The 26,617-nt window shown below is 43.5% G+C and overlaps 1 protein-coding gene across 2 annotated transcripts in view; it reads left to right on the top strand.

The window, feature by feature from the left end:
• Nucleotides 1–4,089: 4,089 nt before the first annotated feature.
• The window catches only part of SLC7A10 (solute carrier family 7 member 10), a 41,016-nt gene continuing 18,488 nt past the window's right edge, over nucleotides 4,090–26,617 (top strand). Inside the window, exon 1 of one of the 2 annotated variants that reach the window (XM_027732863.2) lies at nucleotides 4,090–4,398. In XM_027732863.2, coding sequence (XP_027588664.1) covers nucleotides 4,305–4,398 — 94 coding nt within the window. In that variant the 5' untranslated portion in view covers nucleotides 4,090–4,304. The remainder of the gene's footprint in view (nucleotides 4,399–26,617) is intronic. The other variant, XM_027732864.2, reaches the window with a different exon arrangement.

Consider the following 26,617-nt stretch of genomic DNA (forward strand, 5'->3'; position numbering starts at 1 on the left):
GAGAATGGGATGCTTTCAACAAGTAACTTGTATTTTGTACTGGCTTCCCACAGACACTATCCAACATAAAAACCTTATTCTCAAGTCTATTAGCAATTCATAAACACTTTACAATCCCATTACTGCCCAAATTTCCTTTTGCTAAACCAGTCAGCCCACTGCTCTATTTAAAGATTCACCACAAGATATGTTACCCTTCCAAGTAACTATTTCCCATCTGCTGTTTATGGTGACCCCATTAAATTCAAAGTCGAATTATGCTTTAATAACTATTGTAAGTTTCAGTCATGTAGGATATATTTTAAGACAATAGAAATTTCTTTAGATGGATACAAAAACAGAGTGAGACTGGAAAGAGTGTCTGCTATCATGGAGAATCTTTATGTTTCTTTAACCTTGCCCCCTTCCCATACATCAAAGACCATTCAGTTACATCACCCCTTTAAAAATGGCATATTAAATGTCCTTCATTATGTCTTCTCAAAATACAAACCTCAAACTGCATTGTTTGCTTCTGGTTTTTTTGGAGCATAAGTAGCAATGAATGAAACAACTCTTTCCAACAGCTTCAATAATTTCTGTACATTTCAGAACATGGAGAAAATGAGGACAAAAATGGCAACAAAAGAGAACACATGCAAGCTTCATTGCATCCTCTCTGTGCAGTTGCTATGCAGCAATTGCCTTCCTAAAAAGAACTTTGGCTTTTTTGCTTACTAACATTTCGTCATTCAAGTAGATACAGTATGTTCAGATCCAAAACGATTTAAATGAATTCTTTGCTCCGAGAGCTGTCTCAGATAACTACTAATTAGAATGTACATGCCCTCTGACTTGCTCATTTTGAAACTATATTCACAGTGGGGCAGAATACACAACCTAAATAAGCAGCCAACGCTGCCACAAATGGAGAAAAGTCGTCTCTTCACTCTCATGCAAAAAACACAGTGAAGCAGGCAGGCACTCAGCCTGAAAAGAAAAAAAAGAAAGAAAGAGCATTTTTTGGCAGTTAATGTGGGCAACTTTTGTCACTGCTGTCTTTTCCAACAGGTTTCTGGCCCACTGCTGTTTTACACTCCTGTGTTCTGTTATGGATATTGTGGGCATATCGAAAGCCTGTGTTGTAAACAGCCACCTGCTTAATTGTTCAGCTGTAGTAAAACACTTAAAACTTTGTAAAGGACAATAATTTATTATACACATGCTGGGAAAAGAATGAGTAAATCAGTGGTCTTTATATGGATTTAGGTAAAAAATGTATCCTCTTTCCAAGGATAAATAAGAAAAATTAATTACTCTACGGGGGTCCAGTATTACAATCCTAAATTAAGTTATAGCACAGATTTCTTGACTGCACCCCCTTGCCCATAAACTTTAATCCATACAACATGAGCTCAGTCTCGTGTGGCAGGAAGGGGCTGTGCTGTTGCTGCTGCTGCAGAGCCACCATCCTCTTCCACCACCAAGACACCCCTTGCCCACCAGGTAACCAGGCTAAAATGCTCAAAAGCTCGTGGCCTGCAGTACAAAATACATTCTGGCAGAGATACCACAAAGAAGCACCCACCAAAATAATGCTGAGCATCTTGAGACAAAGGCAAACATATACCTTTATTTTCTGCTCCTAGGGCAAAGGTACAGATCCCTTCAAAAGGACATTTGTAAGATCCCTGCTTGGGTGGGCAGCCGAGTGTTTGGGTCTGGCCTGTCACAGGGCTCTGTTGTGTCCCATGGAAGCACACCCTGCCCAACCACGAAGGCTGCTATTCCTTCTGGGAATAGCCCCCCCACAAAGGTAAGAGCATGGATGCTGCCCTCCAGGATGAAAGTCACAGTCAGGGTCTGGTGCTGAAGTTGTGAGGTGTAATACACAATATCGTGGCCTTGCTAAGCCCCAGGGACAGGTGACAGCTCATTAATGGTTCTGCTGCAAAAGGTTTCATTGGGATTCGCTCCATGGTTCTCTGGTGCCAGCTCTTTTAGCCTTGTTCAAAATGCATCTGATGTGAGACTGGATAGGAAGACAGAATACTCTTAATGTCCCTCTGCTTTTCACAGTTTTCATGGTTTGTTGACTACCACTCCTAAGGAGAGGTTTCTGGTGCTTTTCTGTTAGGTTCTTCCTTTCTTATTACCAGTAAAATACAAGAAAACATATCAGTAGAGTCACTCAGTTGTTCCTTGTGGCTTTCAGTAAGGAGGAACAAACGCAGAACAAAATATTTATATCAGAAGACAGAGTGCACACTCTATGAATTCCTAGAATTTTCCCTGGCAAAGCCCTCTAAACTGGCCAGAATGTTTAAAAGAAAACAAAAATCCTGCAGCTACTGCTCAGTTGATTTAAAGAAGATTATTAGAGTTAATTGAATTCTGGTATTCATCATCCCATAGCCAGTGTGCTCTGTTGCTCACCAATCACCAGAAGAGGGCTGGACTGGGATTTTTATCTTCCTCACAATACCACAAAGTTTATACACATATTTCAGAGAAAACCACCATTTCTACCACAGCCCCAGAAACCAAGTCCAGTCTTATCCTTCTAAGTGGTCATTCATTTAACAGATTGTTGGTGGTTCTGTAAAGGTTAATTGATCCTAAATTTCGTTAGGTTGTTGGAACTCAGTAATACAGCTACAAACACAGTTAGCAACACCATTCATTCATATGTTTCTTGACTTTTGTACTTTTTAATGAAATTCAATCTATTTTTTAGACAACTTTCACAAAAGAAATTATAAAGTCCATATAAGGCTAACACATAGAGACTTGCACACGTACCAGAACTTACTTTACTTGCTACCAGGACAAAACATAGCTCTGAAGCAATCAATTAAACCACGTAAATAATCCATCAGGTTACTTCTGAACACCTGAAACTTTGTTTCCAGTGTCTTTGCATTTGTTTCCTTGTCTTTGAAAGGAGAAGTAGTAATGTTTACATAGTTCAGAAAGTGACTCTTCTTGTAAAATATATAAAAAATACAGAGTAACTCAATAAAAGGACATTTTAAAAGTGGTTGGTGAGACAGTTTAGAAAAAGAGCGATAGATCAATTTAGGAAACAAGCCTCAACCTCTGAAAATCAATTAGCCTTTCTATAACAGCAGCAGTGTAAAGCAGCTTTATAAGGTAAAATCGCTCGCAATTATCAGCTTTCTAAGAATAGCCCATGGACTTTCTCAAATGACTCCAATTTTCAGATAATACTTTTCATTCTAAAGTCAAAGATAATCAGACTGATGTCACCACAGAAACTTCCCACCTTCCTTCCCTGAGATGTTCCTTCTCCCATTGACACCACCTCACCACAAACCCATTTCCATTGCATCGTTGTTTTCCCCACACTCTGCCAGTTACCACTTAATCTTCTTAGGAAAATTTTCTATCCTGTGCATTTTCAGAATGGGCCACCCACATGGGGCTCCTCTCTGAGCACAGAACCGCTCTCAGGAAAGTGTTCTTCTCATAAACAAGTAACAAACCAGGGATTTCCATCAATAAGCCCTTGGTCGTTACAGCCTGGGGGAAGAGCCCAGGTTCCCAAACTACCTTTCTGATTTCATCTGAGAGCAGATGAGACCTCATTCACCGACATTCCTGTGAAGGCAGTTTGTTCACAGAGCAAAGGATTCGCAAGCAGACACACATCACAGACACGTCTGTGCTCCATCCCCTGTGTGAGGAGAGGAAACACTTATCATGCCCTTGAGCTCCCCAGCAGATAACCAGCCCCGGTGCCGTGGGAACCCCTCGGGTGCGAAGGAGCCGGTGCGGGCACGGGCTGGGGCTGGACCCGCTTCAGGAGCGGGAAGGAGGAGCGGAGAAATTAACGTGAAACACACAGAAAGCGACCGAGCTCGGGCACTTGGCTGGGACCGCGCTCGTTCGTACTGATGACAAGCAGTAAAACCTTTGTTCTTCACATTATTATCGCACCGCCCCGACGAATAAAAGCGCACCAGGAGGCGGCCGGCGCGGAGCCGGCGCTGTGAGGGGGAGCCCGGCGCGGCGCCGGGCGGGCTGGGGGCGGTGGTGCCCGGCACACCGAGCGCGCGGCACACAGAGAGCCCGGCACACCGAGCGCCCGGGCCGGCTCCGCGGTGCCCGCGGCCCCTCGGAAGAACACACGGCCCCGTGAGCCCCGGGCACTGCGGAGCCCCGTGAGCCCCGTGAGCCCCGGGCACTGCGGAGCCCCGCGTCCCCTCAGGGACCCCCGTGTGCCCTCAGGGACCCCCCGCCCGGCCCGCCCGGCCCGCGGGGCGGCGCATGCGCGTTGTCGGGGCAGAGCAGCGCGGGCAGCGATGGCCGGCGGGGAGCAGCGCGGCGCGCCCGGCGCGGGGCGGGTGGCGCTCAAGAAGGAGATCGGGCTGGTGAGCGCCTGTGCCATCATCATCGGTAAGGGCCCGCTCCGCTCGGCCGGCGCGGGGGGCAGCGGCGGCGTGCCGGGGTGCGGTGCGGTGCCGGGCAGGTGACAGAGCGCTGCCGGGCAGCGGCGAGCGGGGCTGCGGGACAGCGGGTATCGCTGTCACACACGGTCCGTCTGGAGGTGCCGGCAGGGCAGGAGTGACGGCCCCCTCCGCCCCAGAACGCGAAGTCGTGAGGTTGTTCTGGAGTCTTTTGCTGGTGGCACGCGAGCTGCCGGGGCTCCTGCGGCGCTCCCTTCTCGGGCTGGGACAGGTGGATCGGGGTACCCGCGGCCGGGGCTCTCCGCAGGGAGCTGTTTCTCACATGCCAGCGGGGCTCTCGGGAGGCGCTCTCGGGGTGTCCCGGGACCCGCAGGGTGTGTGGCGCGGGTTGGCAGCGGTGCCATCGCTGGCGGGGCCGCCCCGCTCGGTGCCTTGTCCCGCAATCCCGGGTCACGGTTCGGAGCCGCCGCTCCCGTCCCTGAGCAGCCCCGGGACACTGGGGCGGGCTGTGCTCGGCCCTCGCCCCGCTCCATCCCTGTGTGGGCTGGAGGAGCGGGGCGAGCCTGGGCAAGGAGCGGTTTCCCAGGTGAGTACCAGCACCCAGTGAGCTCGAAACGCCGTGGGAAGACCCAGCGTTCACCTTCACCCAGAGCTGTCGGAAAGACTCGCAGTGACAGCTGGGTCAAAGCCCATGGCATCAGTGGGCACAACAGAGGCTGCTGCATCTGTGGGAATACACTGTTCAGTGGCAGAGTTGGCTGGGCCACCCCTTTGTGTCTCTGTGATTGATGTCACCAAGCCTGAGGAAGAGGACTTTACTGCAGGCTTCCTGTAGATGACCACACTGTCCTACTGCAATTTTTTGCTCTTAGTCTCGTGTCCCTTTTATGTCCAATTTAGGTGGATGGGGTCTTGCAAAAGAAAAAAAAAAAAGAAAAAGAGAAATTTCCATTCCGTTGAACAGGATCTCTTGCATTGTGGGCAAGGCTGTTATATGAAAGGAAAATATTTCATGTGGTTCCTGTAGTGAAATACTAAAATCTGTACCTGCAGTTTGTGGGAAGATATGTTCTAGGTGTACAGACATACCTTTACTTTGAATCCCGCAGCACATTTAAGGGAGAAAGTCTGTTTTCTGGATCTCAGTGGAGCACAGATGACCTTGTGTAAGAGTGGAGCACTAGTGGGTATTCAGTGCAGCACAGTGCTGCAAGTAAGGCACTTCCAGGGTTAGGTATTGCCTGAGTTGCTGCTGGCTGTAGGGAAAATTTATGGCAGCTATGTCATTTATTAGGTATTAGATGATGGTATCTCAAGACTGCTACCCTGCTCTCCCAGATCCCTTTACCGTCAGCCTTTCATCAACCTGACTTGTTTGCAACATCTTGCAAGCAGAATACATCTATGTAACACTTGTCCAAATTAAATCTTGTGAAACAGCCCCTTATTTAATCAAGGACATTTGAGCAGGAAAAAATATTGACATTTATGATAAAGTCTAGAACTCTCAAGTGGCTTAGGTATTAAAGAAGGTTACCTGCTCTGCCACATGAAGCCTAAAAATTCTTCTACAAGTTCCCCCATATTTTTATAAAAGACATTTGAAACACAACCCTAGAATCCTATTTTTGAGTTTGATTTGTCCATGTGCAGATGTGTGAAATTACATCGGGTATCACAAAGTCTTCAGTAACAAAGTGATACATGGTAAGAGTATAGTATAGCTTTGTAGGTGTCACTGCACAAAACATGACAGCCTCGAGGCAGAGGACGCTGCAAGCCATTAGTGGAGTTAAATAAGTGACATCTTATTTAAGACTCCTTCAGCAAAAAAATAAACTAATTGATCCAAATTGGTATTAGGCAACCAGACAACTCACAAATTTTCTATATGATAAAATTCAACATTGGGGTAAGACTTATTTCCAAATAATTGAATGTGGGGGGGAAAATGGGTGCAGTTGGTGTGTCATAGCCTTTGGAACTGGTGACAGACCAGGACTTTTATGTCAGCCAACATATTGAATTTCCTGTTATGAGTGGGGGAGGGAAACAAGGGTTTAGACATCAGATTCTGACACGTCCCACAGCAAAGTCACGTGTCTTGAGAACCCCAAGAAAAACAGAAATTGCCTTTAAAAAAAACTTCTTCTTGCTCTGCGTGGAGCTAAAAGACAATTGTGCTTTCTTATTTTTCTTTAAATGTTCTTGCAGGTTACCTTTATTCAAACAGTGTACGAAAGTGCTGCAGATATAGAAAATATAAGAATGTATTTTTGCATTTTCAAACGGAAGTTTGATGCTGTGATCTGCCAGCATTACACCAAATGTTGAGGTTTAGCAGACTGTTCTACAATTCTAATCAGCTGGAGGATGGATGGAGAGAATTATAATCTTCTAGTAATTAGGAAATAAGAGGAAACACTAGGGAATATTTGGAAAATACTCTAAATATGAGCTTAAGTTATTTTGTTATTTATGTTGTGTTATTAATAAGCTGCTGGTTGCCTTCTATACACTAATTCTGCTTGTTTAAAATAAAGCATTATATGATTTGCAGTTGGAGGTGGGGAGTGCTGGGGACCACTCAGAAAACAATGAAATTAAGTGAAAGAGAAGGATTGGAGGTGGGACCACGATTATCTGGCATATTTGAGAGTATTCCAGTAATGTCAGGGTCTCTGGATATTTCGTAGTCCATTAGCACCCCATCACAGTTGCAATCAAGGAAATAAAACCAGCCTTTAGATGCAGGTACATCACTTCATCCAGGTGGAACATGACAGGCTAAGGAGGTGCTCAGCCTGCCCTGGGAACGTGGGGCATGTACTGGTTCAGGAAACAGGGAGGGCAGATGCAGCCCTCATCCTGCCAGCTGCCCTGCAGCTCCCATACCCTCTGCTAATTCCCTGCAAAACAGGTGTTCCTTTCCAATCTTCTTGCCATGTTTCAAATTTTAGGACAATTTTCTTACTATGCTGTCTAAGTATACTCACAAAACTCATCCTTTCAAATTTTTATCCTCTCTTTATAGAGGTTTGAAAGGCTTTGACATTAGATATACCAGTTCATCTAACAGAAGATATTCAGAAAAATTAGCATAACAAAGTACATCAAATTAGGAATATAATATGCCTGTCTTATATCCACCCCATGGAACAGTCTCCTGAGTTCTTCCAGCAGCTTAGCCTTCTCACAGCCTGTCTGCCCTTCATTATTTATGTTTTTTAACTTGCATACAAACAAGCCTGATTAGAGAAGAAAGCTGTTTCCAAACTTTGTTTCACATGGAGGCAGAAGACACATCTTTGGAGTATTCTTATGTAAATGCAGGTACTAAATACAAACCCCTCTTGTTTCAACGCTAAAAAGAGACTGATACTTAATGACTGCAGAACTGAACAGTGTTTAATAGAAGTAACAAACCCTTCTGGCCACATCTCTGCCGCAGAATTTTGGGAAGTGCCTGAGACTTGCTGTAGAAGCACCCAAACTGCTCTGTCTCAAACATGGTTATGTACAGTGAAAGCAAATCTCTCATGGGGCTCCAGACATTTATAATCTTCTAAAGTACTCAATTACCCCACAAATCAAGCTTGCCAATACCCAGATGAAGTGATACAGCTTAAAAAGTAGTGACGTACATGTTTTATTATCCACTAGATAATAACTAGATAATTGTTTGAAACCCAAACTAGATTTTATTTAGCAGACACAGAAATCAATGCTGTACTTAATTCAACAGTTATTTTATGTACATACACATAGCTGGCTTTCCCTATCATTGGTAGAGCTATATATGTAATTAAGATTATTGCACGTGTCTTTTCTATGAGCACAGGCATATGAGCTATACCAAGAACCTCTTATCCAGTGCCTTCCTGACAGATTTGCCTCTGAAGATGAAAAGCTAAGTAAGAAGCTCCATGACTTGTCTACGTGTAGTTTCTATTGCATTCCATAGTTCTTTAGAAAACTACAAGAATTATAAACAGCAGCCTGATTAATATCTGATACCAGCCTGGTTCTTTTGGTCAGAATAACGAAACCCAGCATTCTTACATTAGAAATGTACATTTAACTGTATACAGAAATTGCATGTATAACACAGGTAACAAGGGATGTTTGACTGTTTATTGCACACCAAGTAACTTTATATAAAACAGTTCAGCATCTCTTAAAACTTTTGTTTATGTGGCTTGTAAAACTGCATGAATGTAGCCAGAGGGTCATACTTGCATTATGATGAAATCTGTTGAATACTCATGAATTAATTTGTGTCAGGCTATATAAGGCCTATTAGAAGACCTACAGATTGAGCCACAATAAAATATGTCAGCTAAAACTAAATACATCTCCTTATTTTGCTGAGCACAGGCAGTCAAGTTATCTGCATCGGCTGACTTGGCATTGCTTAAAAAATGCTTGCAGTGCTCATTCTACTCACACAGAAGCTTGGTGTAAGATCCCTTATAAAGTGGTTCCTGATTCAAGTCCAATGACAGCATCAAAACTGTCCAGCTGACCAGTGAGCAATATGTTCAGTTGTGGCTGGTTCTGAAAGTAACTTTCTGGAATTATCTATCCGTATCACCCAGAAAACAGCACACACCTACTTTCTTCCATAGCTGACTGGCTTTATCTTTTGCCTGTTAATTCAGGGTTTAGACACTTGAAAATACGTGATCCAAGACAGATCAGTGAGAAATCAGACAAGTAAGTTTATTACTACAGAATTGTAATTGTCAGTTGTCCTCGTGCTCGTTCAGGTGTGATGCTCCTCCACAGGGGAGAGAAGGAGAAATCATTGCCCCTGTTGGCTCTGTTCCAAGAGCATCAGAGCTTTGACCCCTCCTGAGGATGGGGACCATCCCAGCAGTGTGTCTGGGGAAGCATCAGCAGGTGGCTGTGAATCCCCTTCAATCAGCCACCCTATGGATGCTCTCAGCAGAGTGCACACAAGCTGAAAACCTGCTTACATCAGACATGCTTACATATAACACTTGCTTCTGCATGTACAGGGGAATTAGCATTTGCAGCAATATCACTTCTAAGGACAGCACTTCAGTGGGATTTTTCCTCCTTGTCATTAGCAGAAAACTATTTACCAGCCTTCCTGTGTGTCAAGTTTGCTCTCTCATTACCACTATGTCCCCTCCCATTCTAACATGCCCTAAATCCCACAGTCTTTATAAGCAGAAACCTAGTACAGGTTTAGTTCTCTCTAAGTTTTGGTACTATTCTAAAGAAAGTGTTAAATGAATCAGAGCAATTCAGCTGTGGGGGTTATTCCATTACTCAATGATACAGAAATTCCTCAGGCTTAAACATCACCAGTATATTCCTCTCCACCTGTCTTGCTAGCTAAATGTTGGGGAAGGAGAATATATAGAAGTGGGAATAGCCTTCGTAGTACTTTTTCATAACATACAAGAACTGAAGTGGAAATGGGTAGGTATTAACTCCTGCTGCTTGGGGAATCCTCTCTGATCACCTTCCATGTGCCACCATTGCTTTAGGCTGGGGTTTGGTCATTGAATCAATGGCACCCATCAGATCCTTCTGTTTATCAAATCATTAGGAAATCATTCCTAGTCAGACACAATGGACTTCACTGGAGTAGTACTTGAGTTAAAGGGCTGCAGCAGAAAGAAAGATGTACGAAAAATACGGCAAAAAACCCACCCACAGCTCTGGGTGGTTTCTTCTGATTCCTGTGATCCCACCTGGGATCGTAGAAAACAGTGGTGTTGCAGCAAGAATTTTCTCCCTCTCTGAGTCCATGTGAGAGCATTTCACTTTTATAGCTAGCTGACATTTCAGGACACACTTTTGTTCACTGACTTGTGAGAGTAATACAGATCACACTTCAATGGTTCTCAAAAAAAAGTGTTTCTATGAAGAGCAAGCCTTCCTTATCTCTGTTACACACCTTGCTAACTGATCTTTTCGAGCATCCAGTTCCACATGGCACCTGCTGACATAGCACACAAAATATTTATAAATGCACAACTGATTTTTTTTTCATGGTGATAGTTCAGGATCTGTCTGTGGACTGTAGAGAAATGTAATTCAATATCTTGTCCTCTTATAAATGCAAATTATGGTTTGGTAAAGTCAGCAGTCGATTTTTGTTCAAGATCAATGGCACTTCTTCCTTACTAGTGAGAAACCACAAAGAGACTTTTGAGGCACTTGTGAATTTTTTTTCCATACTACTGAAAATTACATGTCCAGGTTCCGTGTGTGCATGAAAGCTGAGAGGTGTCTGTAATTTGGTGTGATAGCCAGTATGAAAAGGAGGCTGGTAATGCTGAGAAAGGTCAGACCCTGCATTTTGAAAGAAAGAAACCTAGAGATGCCCATCCAAAATGCAAGTTACATTTATGGCATGAAATTTTAGGGGCAATGCCATGTTCTCACGTTCTCCATCAGAATTGTTTGGGGTAGCCTTTCACCTGAGCTCAGGGAGCTGAAAACAAGCTACAGTTTCATTTGAGAGTAAAAAAGTATGGCAAAGCTCAAATTAAAGTGTTAAAAATCCAAGGAGATTCTGCAGCTTCTCTGGGCTGGCAGTTTACCTCTGAAACTAAACTTACAGAGGAAGGCAAAAAGGAGCTGTAATTAGAAATTCCTGGATGAAACAGAACAAAATAAAACAAACAAACAAACACCACCTCCCCAACAAAAACACAAACCAAAACAAAGCCCAAAACAAACAAACAAAAACAAACAAAGAAAGAAAGAAAAAGAAAAAAGCCTTAAGGTTTTTTTGGTTTGTTTTTACTGAGTATTTCTGGACAAAGTGAAGGGTTTTGTTTGTCCATGTGCCTCTCTGTTGCAGTCTATGTCCAGGAGAATTCAGCATGTGAAGTCCCACATATACAGTACAAAGAACAAGAGCCAAAACAGTAGCAAAAAGACAAAGTAAAAAGTGTCAACATGAACGAATCCTTCTCTTATCATCTTCAGGAACAGCAGTTGGGCCTGATGAAAAATATTTTGGGGAAAAAAAAATGTACTTTATTTTATCAATTCTGTTTCCAGGTCGTTAACTATCAGGTGTTCATTGACTGATGGTTTTGGTTTGGGTGGGTTCAGTTTGGGTGACTTTTGCTAGTTTGGGTTTTTTTTTTCCTTCTTACCTTCTAAAAAAGTAGAAAATTCTGGTTGGGACACAGTGACTCTGATCACAAGGCTGAAGCAATGAGCTTTCTGCAATGGATGTTGGTAGTTTAGATACCCTGCAACAGAAACTCCTTCTTCCTTGATAGATATAAAAACGAAGGTAGCATCCTTTGGTAAGTGTCTTACTCCTGATCTGGCAGTACAGTGCCTGCTTTCAGCAGTGCCATAAATCTCCACTCGTGTTCCCTTTTCCTGTGCCCTGCAGCTCATTTCCTTCTAGCATAATGTAGCCTTTTCTGTTGAGAAAGTCTGTCCTGCTTTGGCAGGCTCACAACAAGCAGAAGTGGTTTGCTGGAGGTTTAACTTTTTTGTGTTTGGAGCTTTTCGTGTGCCAAACTTTTCCTTTTGAGCCCCCGTTTTTTTGTTGGGCTGCGGGGGGAGTTTCTCCTCGCTGCCACCCTTTTTTGTCATCTTGATTGCAGCATGATAAAATGAGAAGGCATTTGTCACTACTGAAGTGCCCCAAATATAAAACATCCTAACAGTGTTTGTTTTTTTCTGCTGGTCCTGAAAAACCCAAAAGTCTCCCAAAGAGTTCTTTAGCAGATGCTCCATGGCGAAGAGCAGGGAGCCAGCAATCCAGAATGGACTGAGCATCTCAGCATCCTAATTCCTTTTTCAATGCTCCTATCCCTCTCTGTATAATGAGAGAGCATACAGAATATCCAAGCCCTGTTCTCCTGCTGAGGAAAGCCATATATAGTGGTAAATACATGTGTTCACATGCCAGCCTCCACAAAATCTCTTTATGCAGTATTAGTTTATTCTCCTGATGTGTTCTTCTGGCACTGGCCTCTGCAATTCAGGGCTGAAAAGCAAGATTTGAAGAGTGGTTGTCTACAAATTGTTCCCATCTTCAGGAACTTGTAGATTCTTCAGGAACTTGTAGATTCTGTTTTTCTGGTTGCAAGGTAATGAATGAACCAATCTGGTGTTAGGCTGAGCTGCTTAAATTCTTGTTTCTGGACATGGTTCATCATCCCTTTCAGGCAATAGAGACAAATTCCACTGGATCTCAGAGCCAGAAAGGTGGAGAGGAATATGCTGATGATGTTTAAACCTGAGGAATTTCTGTATCATTGAGTAATGGAATAACCCCCACAGCTGAATTTCTTCGATTCATTTAACACTTCCTTTAGAATAGTACCAAAACTTACAGAAAACTAAAATCTTTCTGCATCTGAAAGTTAGGTTGAAATTTTTTTATCTGACCCTGAAATACTGGTGTAATCACACTTAAAATATGGGGCTAGAAGATCAATACTGTAAAACATAGCATTAAAAATCAGTAAAACTCCAGGAATCAGGAAACTTCAGTTACTTCTAACTCCAAGAAATAGGTCAGTGATCTGGATGAGTGGCAGTTTTTCTGCTGTGAGAAACAATAACTCTTTCATCAGTTACATGAAGCCGCTTAATCTAGATCAGGCCAAGCATCTTAATATAGTATAGCAGAAAGAATTATGTGTGAACAATGTAAGGACCTTGTCTGCAATCACGAAAGCCAGGAAAAATCAAGTTAGGGAAGAGTCTCGTTCTCTCCAATACTCTGGATCAGAGAGCTAAAATCCCCAATATGATGTGACCTGTGACAGTGAATGTCACAAGGCTGCCCATCACAAACCCTCTAATTCACCTGTAACACTGCTCAACTCATGGGCTTGTTAATGATGCCACATTGGCTCTGGCTTAGATAATCACACAGGGATGAGCAGCCAGGCTAGAAAAAGTTGCTCTCTAATTACAGAGATGTGTCCAGACAGTGGAGCACAGAAGTTGAGGTCTGAATACTGAAAAGCCTTCTCTGCAACACAAGCAGTTTTGTGAAAAGGCCATTGCACTCGGATGCATCATGATGCTGTAAGCTACAGGTCTGACAAGATAAAGCATCCTTAGCTGGCTGGTCTCCTGTAATTCCTAAGTGTCTTCCATCTGTTAGCAACCACCCTGAGAGAAGGAGAAAACACTATTAACACATGTCACATGTGATGGGTTTTTAATGGTGTTGTGCCATGAGATCACTCCTGCTCAGGCCCCACAAGGCAGGCTGATGAATCTAGAAGAGTGTTCCTTGCCTCCCTGCCCCCCCGTGCCTTGGAAAGGATCAATAGGGGCTTCTCCTTAAATGTGAAGATAATGACTGCCAAGGAATGAGGACTTACAGTTTAACCTGTGTGCTTTTATATCATAAAAATTCATTCTGTTGTACAAAACACCCAAGGGATCGTTTTTTCTTAGGGAGTTGCAAGGAATGGACAAAAAGAATAAAAATGAGGGGTCGAGTTCCTTCTCTGGATTATTTCAAAATTCTTTAGCAGCTCTCCTGAGAACTTAATAGAACAGGATTTGCTTGTTTGTTTTAGGGGAGGTCACCTCAGACTATATTTCATTTCCATTTCCCCATGACTTATTTTTTTGTCCTGTTTTGATAGCAGATTTATTCTTTGTTAGCTGGGGTCTCAAGCCTTGTTTTGTTACTAATTTAAACCAATGCAGACAGTTCTGATGTCCATGAAAAGTATATGAAGCCATATCAGAAATATAATTCTAGGACTCCATAAACACAAAAGTTTCATCTATTCTGATACTCTTAAATGCAGTCTGAAAACCTGAAAAGCCATACATTTTGGAAATACACGTAATCAACTTTTTTTACAAATGTCTTGAAAATAGTAATAGCATTAGTTAGTACAAAAGAGCAGAGATTATCCAAGCTTGTTAAGCTTCCAAACACTGCACTTTGTCTGAAGTTAATTAAAAAATAGCTGAATCAATATTTCAAAGAATAAGGAAAAGAAGTATTTTATTCTGGTGGTGTCCTCATATGCGTAGCCTTCAGCTTGGATTTCCATTTGTGTGACAGAATTAAAAATTTGTAATTAAAAAAAAAAAGCTGACAAACTATTTTTTTTGTACTCTCGCTAGTAGATCTCGTTGCAGTAAAGCCATTTCTTATGGTAAACTCTGCCAGAAACCAGTAGGACACAATGTCTACATGTTTTTTTGGTTGTGGGCACAGCCAGTTCCCTAGCAACGCATTAAGATTTAAGCAGACTGCTACAAAAGGTACCCAAATCCTGTACATACTATGAGTGTGTGCAGAAGGAATAGCTCCCCTTAGCGTGAAAAATTAAAGACCCTCTTCTTAACAGGTCCCAAGTCCCTCAAATCCTACTGAAGGCAACGAGAGCAGAGGACTTCAGTGCCTCATAGGATCAGGCCTTAAATTAAATTAAAGCAGTGAGGGAGGTACAAAGCACATTAATTGTTTGTTGCTCACATACCTGAGCGAGGCTGGCAGTCACACTGCAGTGAAGCTGGGTGTGAATGAGCCTTGCTGTGTTCAGGTTGCACAGTAGTGAGCAGTGGCAACAAGTGTAATCTGTTCTCATTAATTAAAGTTATAGGGGGCCAGTCCTATACACTCATTTTACCACAAGTCTAAAATCAACACACTTGTCGTCGACCAAACACAGTCAGGAGACAGGAGCAGCATCCTGGTCTCCCTCTGCAGCAGGAAGGGATCACCCTCCTGTATTTCAGACAGGGAAAATGGCACAAATGGCAAAAGGAGCAAATTCACTTCCAGCCATCAACTGGCAGGACCTCCCTGAAGACAGGTCTGTGAATACACCACCTGTGGAAATGCCCCATCTACTGAAATCCCTGTGTTCTTCTTTGAGGCCTTCAAACACTGATCGGGCACTGGAAGGGAGTGGTCCCAGGGAGGTGGGGGAGTCACCATCCCTGGAGGTGTTTAAGGACAGACTGGATGTGGCATCAGTGCCATGGGCTGGGTGACAAGATGGGGTTGGGTCACAGGTTGGATTGGATGGTCTCAGAGGTCTTTTCTAACCTGGTTGATTCCGTGATTCTGAGACACTCTGAGGACCTCTTGGCTGAGATTTAGCTGCTCAGAACTGAAAAAAACCCAAAACAATGACAAAACTTCTGAAAATTTATAAAAAACCTGCTTCAAACAGAGGTCTGTTGCTTTAGGAGACTGGGAAAGAATAAAACCAAGACAAATCAAACATCTCCAATCTGTTGCAAAACTAGAACAGAAAGTGTATTATAACCAGGGCCCAGGGGTGTTCAGGTCTGTGTTAACATGTATTTCGCAGGATTATCTGATTTAATTCCATGTGTCTGTGTACTCAAACCATCCTGTAAACAAGTTTTTCCATCCATGGGGAAGGAGTGACACTCTTTTGACAAATTTTTTATACAGCTGGTCAACTGCTGAGATAAACCTGCTATATACAGACATCAGTGGGCAACATGAAACCCACTAATTCTGAAGATACTTTACTTCAAAAGATAGTTGTGATATTTGCAAACACAGGATTCATATACACGAAAGAACATAGTAATATTGCTACCTCTTGACATCATATTACAACAAGCCCCCAAATTCCCAGATCATAGATATTTAAGAGCTTCAAGAAAAGCTGCTATTTCTTTTGGAAATCCAGAAGATTCTAGTTCTCATCGGTAAAATTGCCTAAACTGATTCTTTAAAAATAAACTAAATATTTAAAAAAAGAGTCAGTATAGAAGTCCATGCCGTTTTGTAAATACGTGAGGACAGCAACACAGCATTGTAAGTGCTGACTGTCAAAGTGTGGACTGAGCTGATAGGTGTTTGTAAATCTCATTTCAACTCAGGCTGAGCTAGTTACCAAAGTGCACCTGAAATTCAGTGCAGGCTTTAAATCAGAGATCATTGTGCAATAGTTGTACACACCCCAGGAAGCATAAATACCTTTTTTTTTGCTTTTAAATTCCACCTCAGTTCGTTGAGCATAGTAAAACATAAGCCTATCTTTATATTCTTTGCTAAAATTGAGATAAAGCCACTTAGAGATGTAATGAGACCATGCTGACAGAGGTAAAACTAACTACACAGGTTTTGCTAACACAGATTTACAACCAGAAGAACGTAAATTTGAGAGTTTGAGTTATTTCTGATCAAGGAAAACCTACAGAAACAGCAAACTTAGTGCTAAGGAGCTCATGTCTTGTCTACTTCTGCATCCAAAATAAGGCTGTGTGAGATCCCAGGCAATGGCATTAGAGCTTATAGGGGATTCTGAATCAATCTTTCTTCTCAATAAGGTAACCTGAGCTAAAACACAACAGTGGGTGTTTATGGATGACTTGGTACTGCCGTTTTCATATTGCTTTGTTTAAAATACATATTGCCTGGAATTTCAATCCAGGAAAGCACTTTGCTGTGCAGGATAATATTGAAGAATAAGCTTTACCTTGAGAGTTTAGTATGCTTAAGTTCCCATTAAACCCCTTCAGAAGTTTAGTGATGCTCTTCCTGATGGATCCCAAGGTTACAGAAGGTCCATAAGCACAGTCCAAAATCCACCAATTGGCCTGAGTCTGAGCACACTTTTGCAGGGCTCATCTTTGCAGGGTCAGAGCAGAAAGCATAAAACCCACTAATTTGAGAGAAAATCAGAGGCAAGAGTGGGAATTAAGTTTTGCCTTGTTTGCAGTTGAACAAATAAGTTCAGACTATGTCTTTTCTCCAGACCTGCTCTTTCCTGTGATGCTGCCCAAGGGGTCCCCCCCCATCCCTTGGCTGAGCATGTGTGGGTTCCTGGTAGCCAGAACTGAGGGTTGCAAGGGCATCAATACATGCAAACAAAGTTTTTCATTCACAAGGAGGAACATTTTTCACAGCAGAAAGCTGCAGAGATGCTGTGTGAGGTAGGCAGGGAGGTGTCACAGTGGCTGTGGAGCAGTGTGGGGGGCAGAGAGACGGTGCCAGCTTCCAGGCTGGTTTCTTCTGCTAGAGCCTAGAATTGCCTAACCAAAAAAATCCTTCTGTGTGCTTGTGTTCTTGTGCTGTGTAACTCTTGCCACTGCATACCACCATTTTGTTTAATCTTTCTAATTAGGCAAATGGTACTTCCATGAGGACTGACAGCTTTCAGGAATGGACAGGAAGTGGTTTTCCCACTGGGCAGCGGCGGCTGATAAATTTTCCAGACTGAGTAATCTGTTCACAATCACAATGAGCAAGAAGAATAGAGTTACAGGGAGAAAAAAGGGAAAATCCCCACAGTATTTTCCATGAAACAAATTATGCTTCAAAGGTGGTGCCAGGGTCTCTACCATTGGCATGAGTAGGGCTGAAGAGTCTGGGCTGCCAAATAGCTGTATCTGTCATACTGTCCTTGCCTGACCCACAGCACTGCCCAGCACAGCTGAACTCCTTGGCTGTTTTTAAAGCTGGGTTGGTGAGCTTTACAGCAGCATTTTGTAACTGCTTTTCCTCTTGGTAGATACTGAAAATCATTGCAGGTGTAGAGGGCACCATGAGAGCCCTCCCAGAGATGCAGCTGTCACTTGTGGGATTTCTCAGCCAAGCATTAAATCAGCTGGATGGGGTGGCATCTGCCACTTAAGCCACTACAGAAGAACCTATCTCCACTATCTCCACTATCAGTGGCTTTCCTTAAAATTAGGATTTATCTGGTAGTAATCACCCACACGGTGTCCTAGAGAAGATCCCCCCATCCCCCGGCGTGCACGCAGGGCAGAGCTTTACAAACTACCCATTTCTACATCAGGGGATTTAAGGACACATTTCTGCTGTTTGCAGGTAAATTTCCAAGTCAGGATTTTGATATCTGGAGAGCACAGAAACCAGATGTTGGACAGGTAACAAGGGCCAAGACAGCATAAAGTTGCACTGTTTATAGGGAACAATCAGTGTGCAGTGCTTATCGGGGCAATCCAGGCATTTTAGGAACATTACAGGGGAAACCCTCCACATCCCTTTCACAGCACCAAGGTAGGTTTGGCACTCAGTTTCTCTTTGGAAATGAGTGGTAGGGTTGAAGCATCTCTAACCCCACAAGAGTACTTTGCTTCGAGGGTCACTGTAGCTCCTTTATGTGCTGAAGTCCCACAGTCAGGGGGATAATTTGAGCCCCTGTTCCCCACAGACTGCTGCCAGCAGGGATGCAGTGGGAACCACCAAGAAGGACTGCTCTGCACCTCTCTGTGGCACTCCCTCATCTTCAGCTGGCAGTGATGCCATAAACCCTGACTGCCCTGCCATAAACCCTGCTCTGGGTCCCTGATGTCGGGGAATAAGGCAGGAGAGGAAGGTGCAATTGAAGCTCAGTAAAAGCAGCTGGTTTAAGCCCCTCCTGGACACAGCCCTACTGCTGCACAGGCTGCTTTCAGTGCAGCAGTGTGGGAGCTCACTTTGAGCACATCCCAAGGAAAATGTCACCCAGTCCCCAGGAGAAGCTTTGCCCGACATTTCTGCCTTATCGTTGCAGCGCAGAGGCAAGGCACAGCAGGCTGAGGTTTGCTCTCCGTGGTAATGAAATGCAGCCCACATATCCCAACACTGGCAAGAGAAGAGGAGAACAAGTCAGAAGTTAAGGAAGTGGAGAAATCAGACCAAGTACAAGAGTCAGAACAGAGGAGCAGGAAATAAAGCAGTGGACTGTGTGCCTGAAAAGAGCAGACAGAGCCTGCAGCCTGTGAAAGGATTAGCAGAATAAAAGGGAGTTCTCAATTGAGAACAACAACAAAAATCCTATCATACAGGCTTTAACTTCTCCTTTGATATAAACACATTGTAACTCAAATAAAACTGAATAAAACCGCGCACTAGCAGACGTCTGTCGTCTTCTTTATTATTTCTCACACTCCTGAGAGGCCTGGTCCTGGCACCTCCTGGCCATTTTTCTGCCTTAGTGCAGATCTGTCCTCTGCACACATCATCCAAATATTTAGTCTCCAGCAGGTGGGGACCAGCACTGACTGACGGGGACAACAATGTCTCCTTCCAGGTGCTCAATTAGGCCCTGCAATTTTGGGCACACAGATTTGTGAATTAATCTGTCATACCTGATGAGTGCCCACATGGATCTCAGGAGAGCACGATGCTTGTAAGCCAGAGAACGGGATCAGACTTTCCAGTGCTGGTTTTGGTTAAGAGAACATTTGCATTTGACTCTAAGTGCTATACTGAGAATATCCCCACGTCATATCTTTTGCATTGAGGTCTTTCTTTACAGTACAAATGAGCCCTTCCTACAGTTACAGTCCTCTGAATGCTGTTGAAGCAGCAGATTATTTTGTGACCACCATGTTACCAAGACAGAGGCTTGGTGAAGTTTCTCTTGGTTAACCTGCTTCTGCAGAAGAAAAGCAACTGACAAATTATCACTCGTTTTACAAATAGAAGACACCTTTTAGAAAAGTAGAAGTTTTAAACCGCCACACTTTTGTGGTTTGAAGCTGTTGGGTACCTTGGCAGAGGTTGGGCTACTAATGGGCTGAGCATGGTCAGCCTCCTGTGACAAGCAGCAGGCTTCAGCTGAACAGCAAAGCACTGCAGTCCCATAAATGCTTCTTGCAGGATTGGAGCACTGCTTTCCTCTGAGGCTGCTGGTGGAAAGGGATTCCAAACTAACCATCGTCATTAAGCAGTTTATACACCTTAAGCCAGAGCCAAATGTGCAGCTTACTGCTTTTAAACAACTATTCAAATGGCCCCAGATACATTAAGGGGCTCGGGAAGAGGTTAACACAAGTTTGCCTCAAATGCTCTTCTCTAGGTTGTGAATTTTATCTGATTGCAACACAGCTGCCTAACACCCCCCAAAATCATGACAAGGCAGCTGGCATGTCCCAGTTGTATCCACTTGCTAGTTCTGTTCATCAGTGATCTTTGCCATTAAATCAGTCTCACGTTTCCTTAAAATAACAAAGATGAGCAGGCAGAGGTTATTCCCTCTGGGGGAGGATGCACAACAGCACGGACTGGTTGATCACTGGGGAGAACAGCAAACCAGAAACGTGTTGGCCGCAGTAACATTCCCTAAAACTCAGGGTGAGGATGACGTTCCACCCTCGCTGCAGATAACAGGCACCTCCAGCCCCTTTCCCGAGCGATGGGCGAGGCGGCCTCTTCCCTGCCCCGAGTGCGCCCGGCAGTGCCCGGCAGGGGGCCCTGCTGAGGGTGCTCGTTCTAATAGAGATGGATTAGTGTCTAATATATATATATATTTAAATTATTTTAAAATATATGGATATTTAAATGACTTACAGATCTCCCCAGTACCCTGTGTGATAGCAATATCTAACCCCTAGTACCAGAACAGGCTGTTGCCCCCTCTGTGAGGCCACGTCAGGTATTATTAAGTAAAATCATGCCTGAAATATTTACTTTCCTTTACTCAGTTTTCCATTCTTCCTTGTTTCTGTTCTTCACCTTCGTTGCTATAAAACTTTAGTTCTTCCAGTCTGCCTGTATTGTGGTGCTCAAAATGCAAATACCTTCTTTGTACACCTACCACAAAAAGAAAATGCTTTTTTCAGTATTTTAAGAAGCCTGATTTTTAAAGTCTTTAAAGTTGGGTGTAATGTAATCAGATTATAAATTCTTAACCCAGTAAAATCCAGTTGGAATGCTGGAATAGCAGTTTACAATGGCTGGTCATGTTCTTACTTGCTAGGAATTTTAACATAAATATTTGAACTGAAGTCAGGTTTTAAGATAATTTAATTTTGTTAAATACTAAGCGCTGCAGACATTAATTATCACTGTTATATTTATAGCCATTTTTAAGGGTTGGTTGGGTTTTTTTTTTTGCAACCATATTGGCAGAGCAGCCGTAATTCATTTTCTACTGGTACAGGACTAACATTTGTTACGTGCATATGAAGTTAAATGGCTGTTATTTTAATGCCAAGTTTTATAGATCCTTTGTAGATCCTTTATTAAGAGTTTTCTGAATGCTATTTAAAAGCAAAGAAATCCAAGAAATTGCATGAAATAACTTAAACACTGCCACATAGCCTAAATTCATGCTCGACCAGAGGTTAAGAAAACACACGTGAAGTGTTTGCCAGGTTTAATCCTGCAGAGTCCCCGCAGGTAATTTCTCAGGCCTGACTGCTTTGTTGATTCAGAATTTCGTTTACTCTTCGTGTTTTAATTGGGGAGGGGCACTTATAATCTCTTGTATTAGGTGTTAATGAGCTGGAGAGGAGCCTGAGCAGCACCTTGTGCCCGTCCATGTGGGAATGTCAGAGCTCCAGGTCAGCCAGGGCAGGGAGCAGCCGGTTTGTTCCCTGGGAATAAACAGAGCCACTGGGACTGGCTGTGCTGCCACAACATTTCCGGTCAGCACCAAAATTATGAGCTGCACATTTTACCCCTTGCCCGGTTTTGTGGATGTGTCATGCCCTGGGTTCACAAACAGGCAGTGACAGTCAAACCCGGCCACTAATGTCCTCAGCTGGGAATGCTTAATTCCAATTAGCTCCCAGGGCAATTAGCTGTACTGGAGGCTGCTTAATTTAGCAGTTTTGTGCTCAATAAATATATAAATAAATATATCCACGATGAGTTACATCGTTGCCATTATTGACATAATCCACCTCATATTTAATTTGGATTTAAACAGTTTGCAAAGCACGATTCCTTTTGGCTAAGATTTTTTTTGTTGTTGCCAAACAGGATTCTCAATTCTTTACGGTGCTTCCTACTCAAATAAGATTGATTTATTTATAATTCCCAGGGAGGATGCAAAGCTTCAGCATTTGTTTATAAGAGAGCTGTTTTAAGCAATGACACAGACTGTCATCCTGTTGGCCTGAAAAATGACTCTGCCTAGATGTGGGAGTCCTGAGAAGATGGGCAGACTTTTGATTATTATTCCATTCGCAGCCATCACTGAAAATTCAGTACCTGCTGTTGAGGATACGATGTACCAATGTATCAGAAGAGAGCCGTACCTGAAACCAGGTTGGTCTCAAACATTTAATTTAAAAGGAAAAAAAAAATAATCTAATTTTCTACAGCTTCATTAAAAAAGTGACAAGTAATGTCTCACGTTGCCCACATTGGCACTGAGGAAGGATGCTGGACTTGGTAGTCAAACAAGTCTCAGACCATCTGTTACAACCGTGGCAACAAAACCCCCACTGTACAACTGGGGATATGATCTTTGATGACACTGTGACTGACTACTGTGTTATTGATTCCTGCTCTCATTCCATAAACGTGGGAGGCACCTCCCCAGCCATGCTGAAGGGAGTAGGACATTCCCTCTGCCTGCCTTTGGACATCACATCTCCCCACCTCCAGCTGTGCAGTGCCATCTCCTGAGGACAACAAACACACTCCATGAAAGCAGTGATCTGGCAGGATTCATGTTCATGAACCACACACAGGTTTTTTTTAGGAATTTTTCCTGCTCTAACCCTTCGCTGAACAACTACTCACAAAGTGACTTACCTCACTGCAGCCAGAAAAGGCACAGAATGTCTTTGTTGTTAACATTTCACTTTGTAGGGTAAAGAGCTACATAGTTGAATTTCTGCTCTGTGTTACAGACCCATTCAGAATTTCAGATGTACAACAGATCTTCAAAGAAATGCACACACGACAAAAGGCATGAGTGGTATCTTTCTTTGCTGACCACACAGGAAATTGCTCGGTTTTATCCATCCATACAGTCAGTAAGGCCATTTTTAAAGAAGTGATGGATACATTCAACAGGCTGCAAGACCCTTTATTTTTACAGTCTCTGTTGATTGTATGCTGGAGATAGAGAAGAGATGCCCTAAGGGCTTTGTGTGCTAAGTGAATACCGGGTTAATACCAATGTTACCAGGTCCCTTTATTTTCTCACGAGCAGTCATATTTACTGTTCTCCTTCAAAGTGCAGTTCTTGAAGTGTTTTGATGAGAATTCAGCTTTTGTTAAAAGACAAGTTTCAGTTCTCACAGTTACATTGAGAAACACCCAAACCTGACCCCAAATGCACTCTCACAGTTCAAAAGCCAGAGGCAAACTGAAAGCACTGGGTTTTCAGTAAGCCCCAAGTCCCAATATTCCGGTCAGTGCCATGGTTCCCAAAGGGTTTAGCTCTACACGAGGTGCTGACCTCAGGCAGATCTGCATTCTGTGTGTGTGGGACACCCAGCCCAGGGCCGGGTCACAGAAGATCCTAAACATAATTAGGTAAAGGGCTGGAGGTTTGAAAGGACAGGGGATTTAGCATTCCCTTCAGCCCAAAACAGGTGTGAGACCCACTTCCATCAAGACAGAGGTGGAGCATGGCTCACAGGAGAGACTGAGCCCACTTCACCCCCGGGTCAGTGCCACGTTACAGCAGCTGGTTTGTGTCTGTCCAACCTCCTGGGCACCAACAGGCTCATGGGGTCGCAGCCACATACGGAGTGGAGCTGGGCAAAGATGTGCTCAGTATTAAAAACAATTTAAAAGCATAAATTCCTATCTGATAGGACTTTTTCCTTTGTTATCCATGCCGTTGCCTCCCTGTAGTTGCTGCAATATGTACTTTTCCCCATACAAAGCACAGTATTTGTCATCTCTTGTTTGTAGGTGTTTGTTGCCTTTTTTCCTCCTTTTCACAATAGGACAGAATAAGTGGTATAACAATACCATGAGAACTTCAGCTTTTGTTTAAAAATTGTGTTCCTAACCCTTATGAGTCATTTTAGAAAGTTGTCTAAATCTGAAGTCTAAGTTTACAAAACACAGAAGGCAAGTGAAACAGCCTGAAGTATATCACTTCTGAGATCTTACCCAGTGTCATGTTTTGTTTTGGGTTGTTGGTTGTTTGTTTTTTTTTTTGAACAATGTTGAGAGCTCTTTTCACATCCTAGAAAAATAGGAAAGGGGGGAGGGGGAATTAAAAAAAAAAAAAAAAAAGGGAAGAAATATCGGTGTTTTCACCTCTGCAGTCAAGTGACACATCCAGCAGTGATGTGCAGCTGAGCAAGAGCACTCTGGGGTCTTAGTGAATGTCTGCAACCAGCAGATCACCCAAGGTCTTGCTGGCTCTGCCAGTCCTGCCAGGGTTATCTTTTCACACCAGTGAGCAGCTCCTGAGCAATTTTATGGGCAAGTTTCTCTAAGTAAAGAACAAAAGTGCTTTTCTCTAACATCAAGCAGGCATAGCTGCAAGGTTTACCTTTCTCCTTGCCCCCAACACAAACCATTCTCATAGTGGATAAGAAAATAAATTTAAAATTAAAAAAAAAAAAAATCCCATCCAAAGAATTTAATTTGTCAAGTTCAAGGCTCTTAAATACCTCTTGAAAACTCTCAACTGATTAGAGCAGGAAGAGGGTTTTGTTCCACTGGTCAGTATTTTTGCAGAATGTCTTTTCAAGGCTCTTTGGTGCTATACAACACAGTTGTTGAGGACAGCTTCTGTCCTGCAAAAAAACTGATTTATTTTTTTTTAAGGCTAGGAATATGACAGGGCTGAGAAAGTGATTGGGTTTTTTTAGTTGTAGTCGAAACATTTTCACATGCCAAGGGAGCAGAGTTGGGCCAGCAGACAGACAAATTTGCATTCATCATCCCTCTCTCCCCACCTTGGCACACTTCATCTGCCCTTTTCATGTGATTCCATCTCTCCCCATGTTTCATTTTTGGCTATATAATTCTAGACATCCTGTTCTTTATTATATTTATAAGGTATGCCCATGACAGGGACACATGAAATTCAAGCATTAATTTCTTTTTGGTTCAAAGAGGTAGTTTTGCAGCAGAAAACTCCAGTAGAGGCCATGAAGGAGCAGAGAAAGTGGCTGTTTTACAAGAAGTAATTAGTTTTTTTCCCAGCATCTTAGAAATAAAAAAATGCACACAGTGAGTGTCAGGAGTACCAGCACTAATAAAGTGAAAGAATCATCCCTGACCCAGCACAGCAATGACAGTTTCCTTGAATTGCCCAGCAAATTTCTGTCTTACCCCAGAGCTGCTCACCAAATTCCCTCCAGTTCCTGCTGACCAAGACTTGTTTTGAAATATCTACGTGCATGTGAAACATCTGCCTTACTGCCAAGCCTTCTGGCCTGAGGATGTTGGCTCAGGGACGTGAGACCTCCTGAGAACTGCTGCTCATCAGGCAGTTCATGACATCTCATTTTCTGCAGCATTCCAGCATCTCCACCATATCTATTTTTAAACATGCCCTACACCAAGTGAAGAGAAGGTACCTTCTTAGGCACGTTTATCACTTTCATGGCAGGTTTCCATAAGAACATTTTGTTGTCAGAAAGGGTGTGGCACTTCCACCGATATGGTTTTTGCACGTGTTGCAAGAGCAGAGTCATGGGAAATCCACAGTGAATTTGGAAGATAACTTTGCCTTATCACTTATTCATCCATGGAGGACATTAGATTGTTTTAAATATGCCTAGTTACTTAATTTACAACAAAAATCCTATGAATGTTTGTATGAAAGAACGATCCAGAATGCTGCCTGGTCCTTGCTCTGCTCCTTCAGATAGATGTACCCAGAAATATTCTCCTTAAACAAAAGAAGTTCTGCTGTTTCCAGCTCAGACAGACTTACAGATGAGGAGGACTGCTTTGGCAGTCTTGCCATAAGAGGAAGCCCTCACTCTAATCAGTTTGGGTTTGAGTAAGAGCCCCACTGCTGATGCCCCTCACTGCCCATCACCAGGCTGGGCAGGGATGAGCCATGCCCCTTCTTGGAGGCAGAAACTGGAAGCACAGAGATATTCAGGCCTTTGACAATGCCAGGTGCAAGCATTTAAAAAACACACCAGCAGCTACCTGCCTGTGCATTTAGACTGCACTGTGGCACCCCTGTGCCAGGTGACTGCTGCCACCTCATCTCACCAGGACTCGCTCTCCCTTCCCTGGGTCCATCACAGCATGGCCTGATCACACTGCTTCCCAGGGAGCTGCTGATGCTCAGCTCCCCATTTCCCCACCCTCCCCAGCCCAGGGCAGCTCTGCCTGTCCCAGGTCAGCTCACCCCACAGTGGAGCTCAGGGGTCACCCTGCCAGCACCACACAGCACAGGTCTGCAGAGACACCACCTGGGATTTCCTGTCCCTCACCAGTTTGAGGGACACTGTGCTGGGTTTGGATTGTATCCTTCCTCCACATCCTGACACAACAAAAAGGGGATGGAAGCTCTCACCAAGAGCCTGGTGAAGGATGGGCAATGGCACCTGCT

The sequence above is a fragment of the Pipra filicauda genome, unplaced genomic scaffold (assembly GCF_003945595.2).
Source record: "Pipra filicauda isolate LSUMZ 115617 unplaced genomic scaffold, ASM394559v2 scaffold296_size2174093_pilon, whole genome shotgun sequence".
Taxonomy (NCBI): domain Eukaryota; kingdom Metazoa; phylum Chordata; class Aves; order Passeriformes; family Pipridae; genus Pipra; species Pipra filicauda.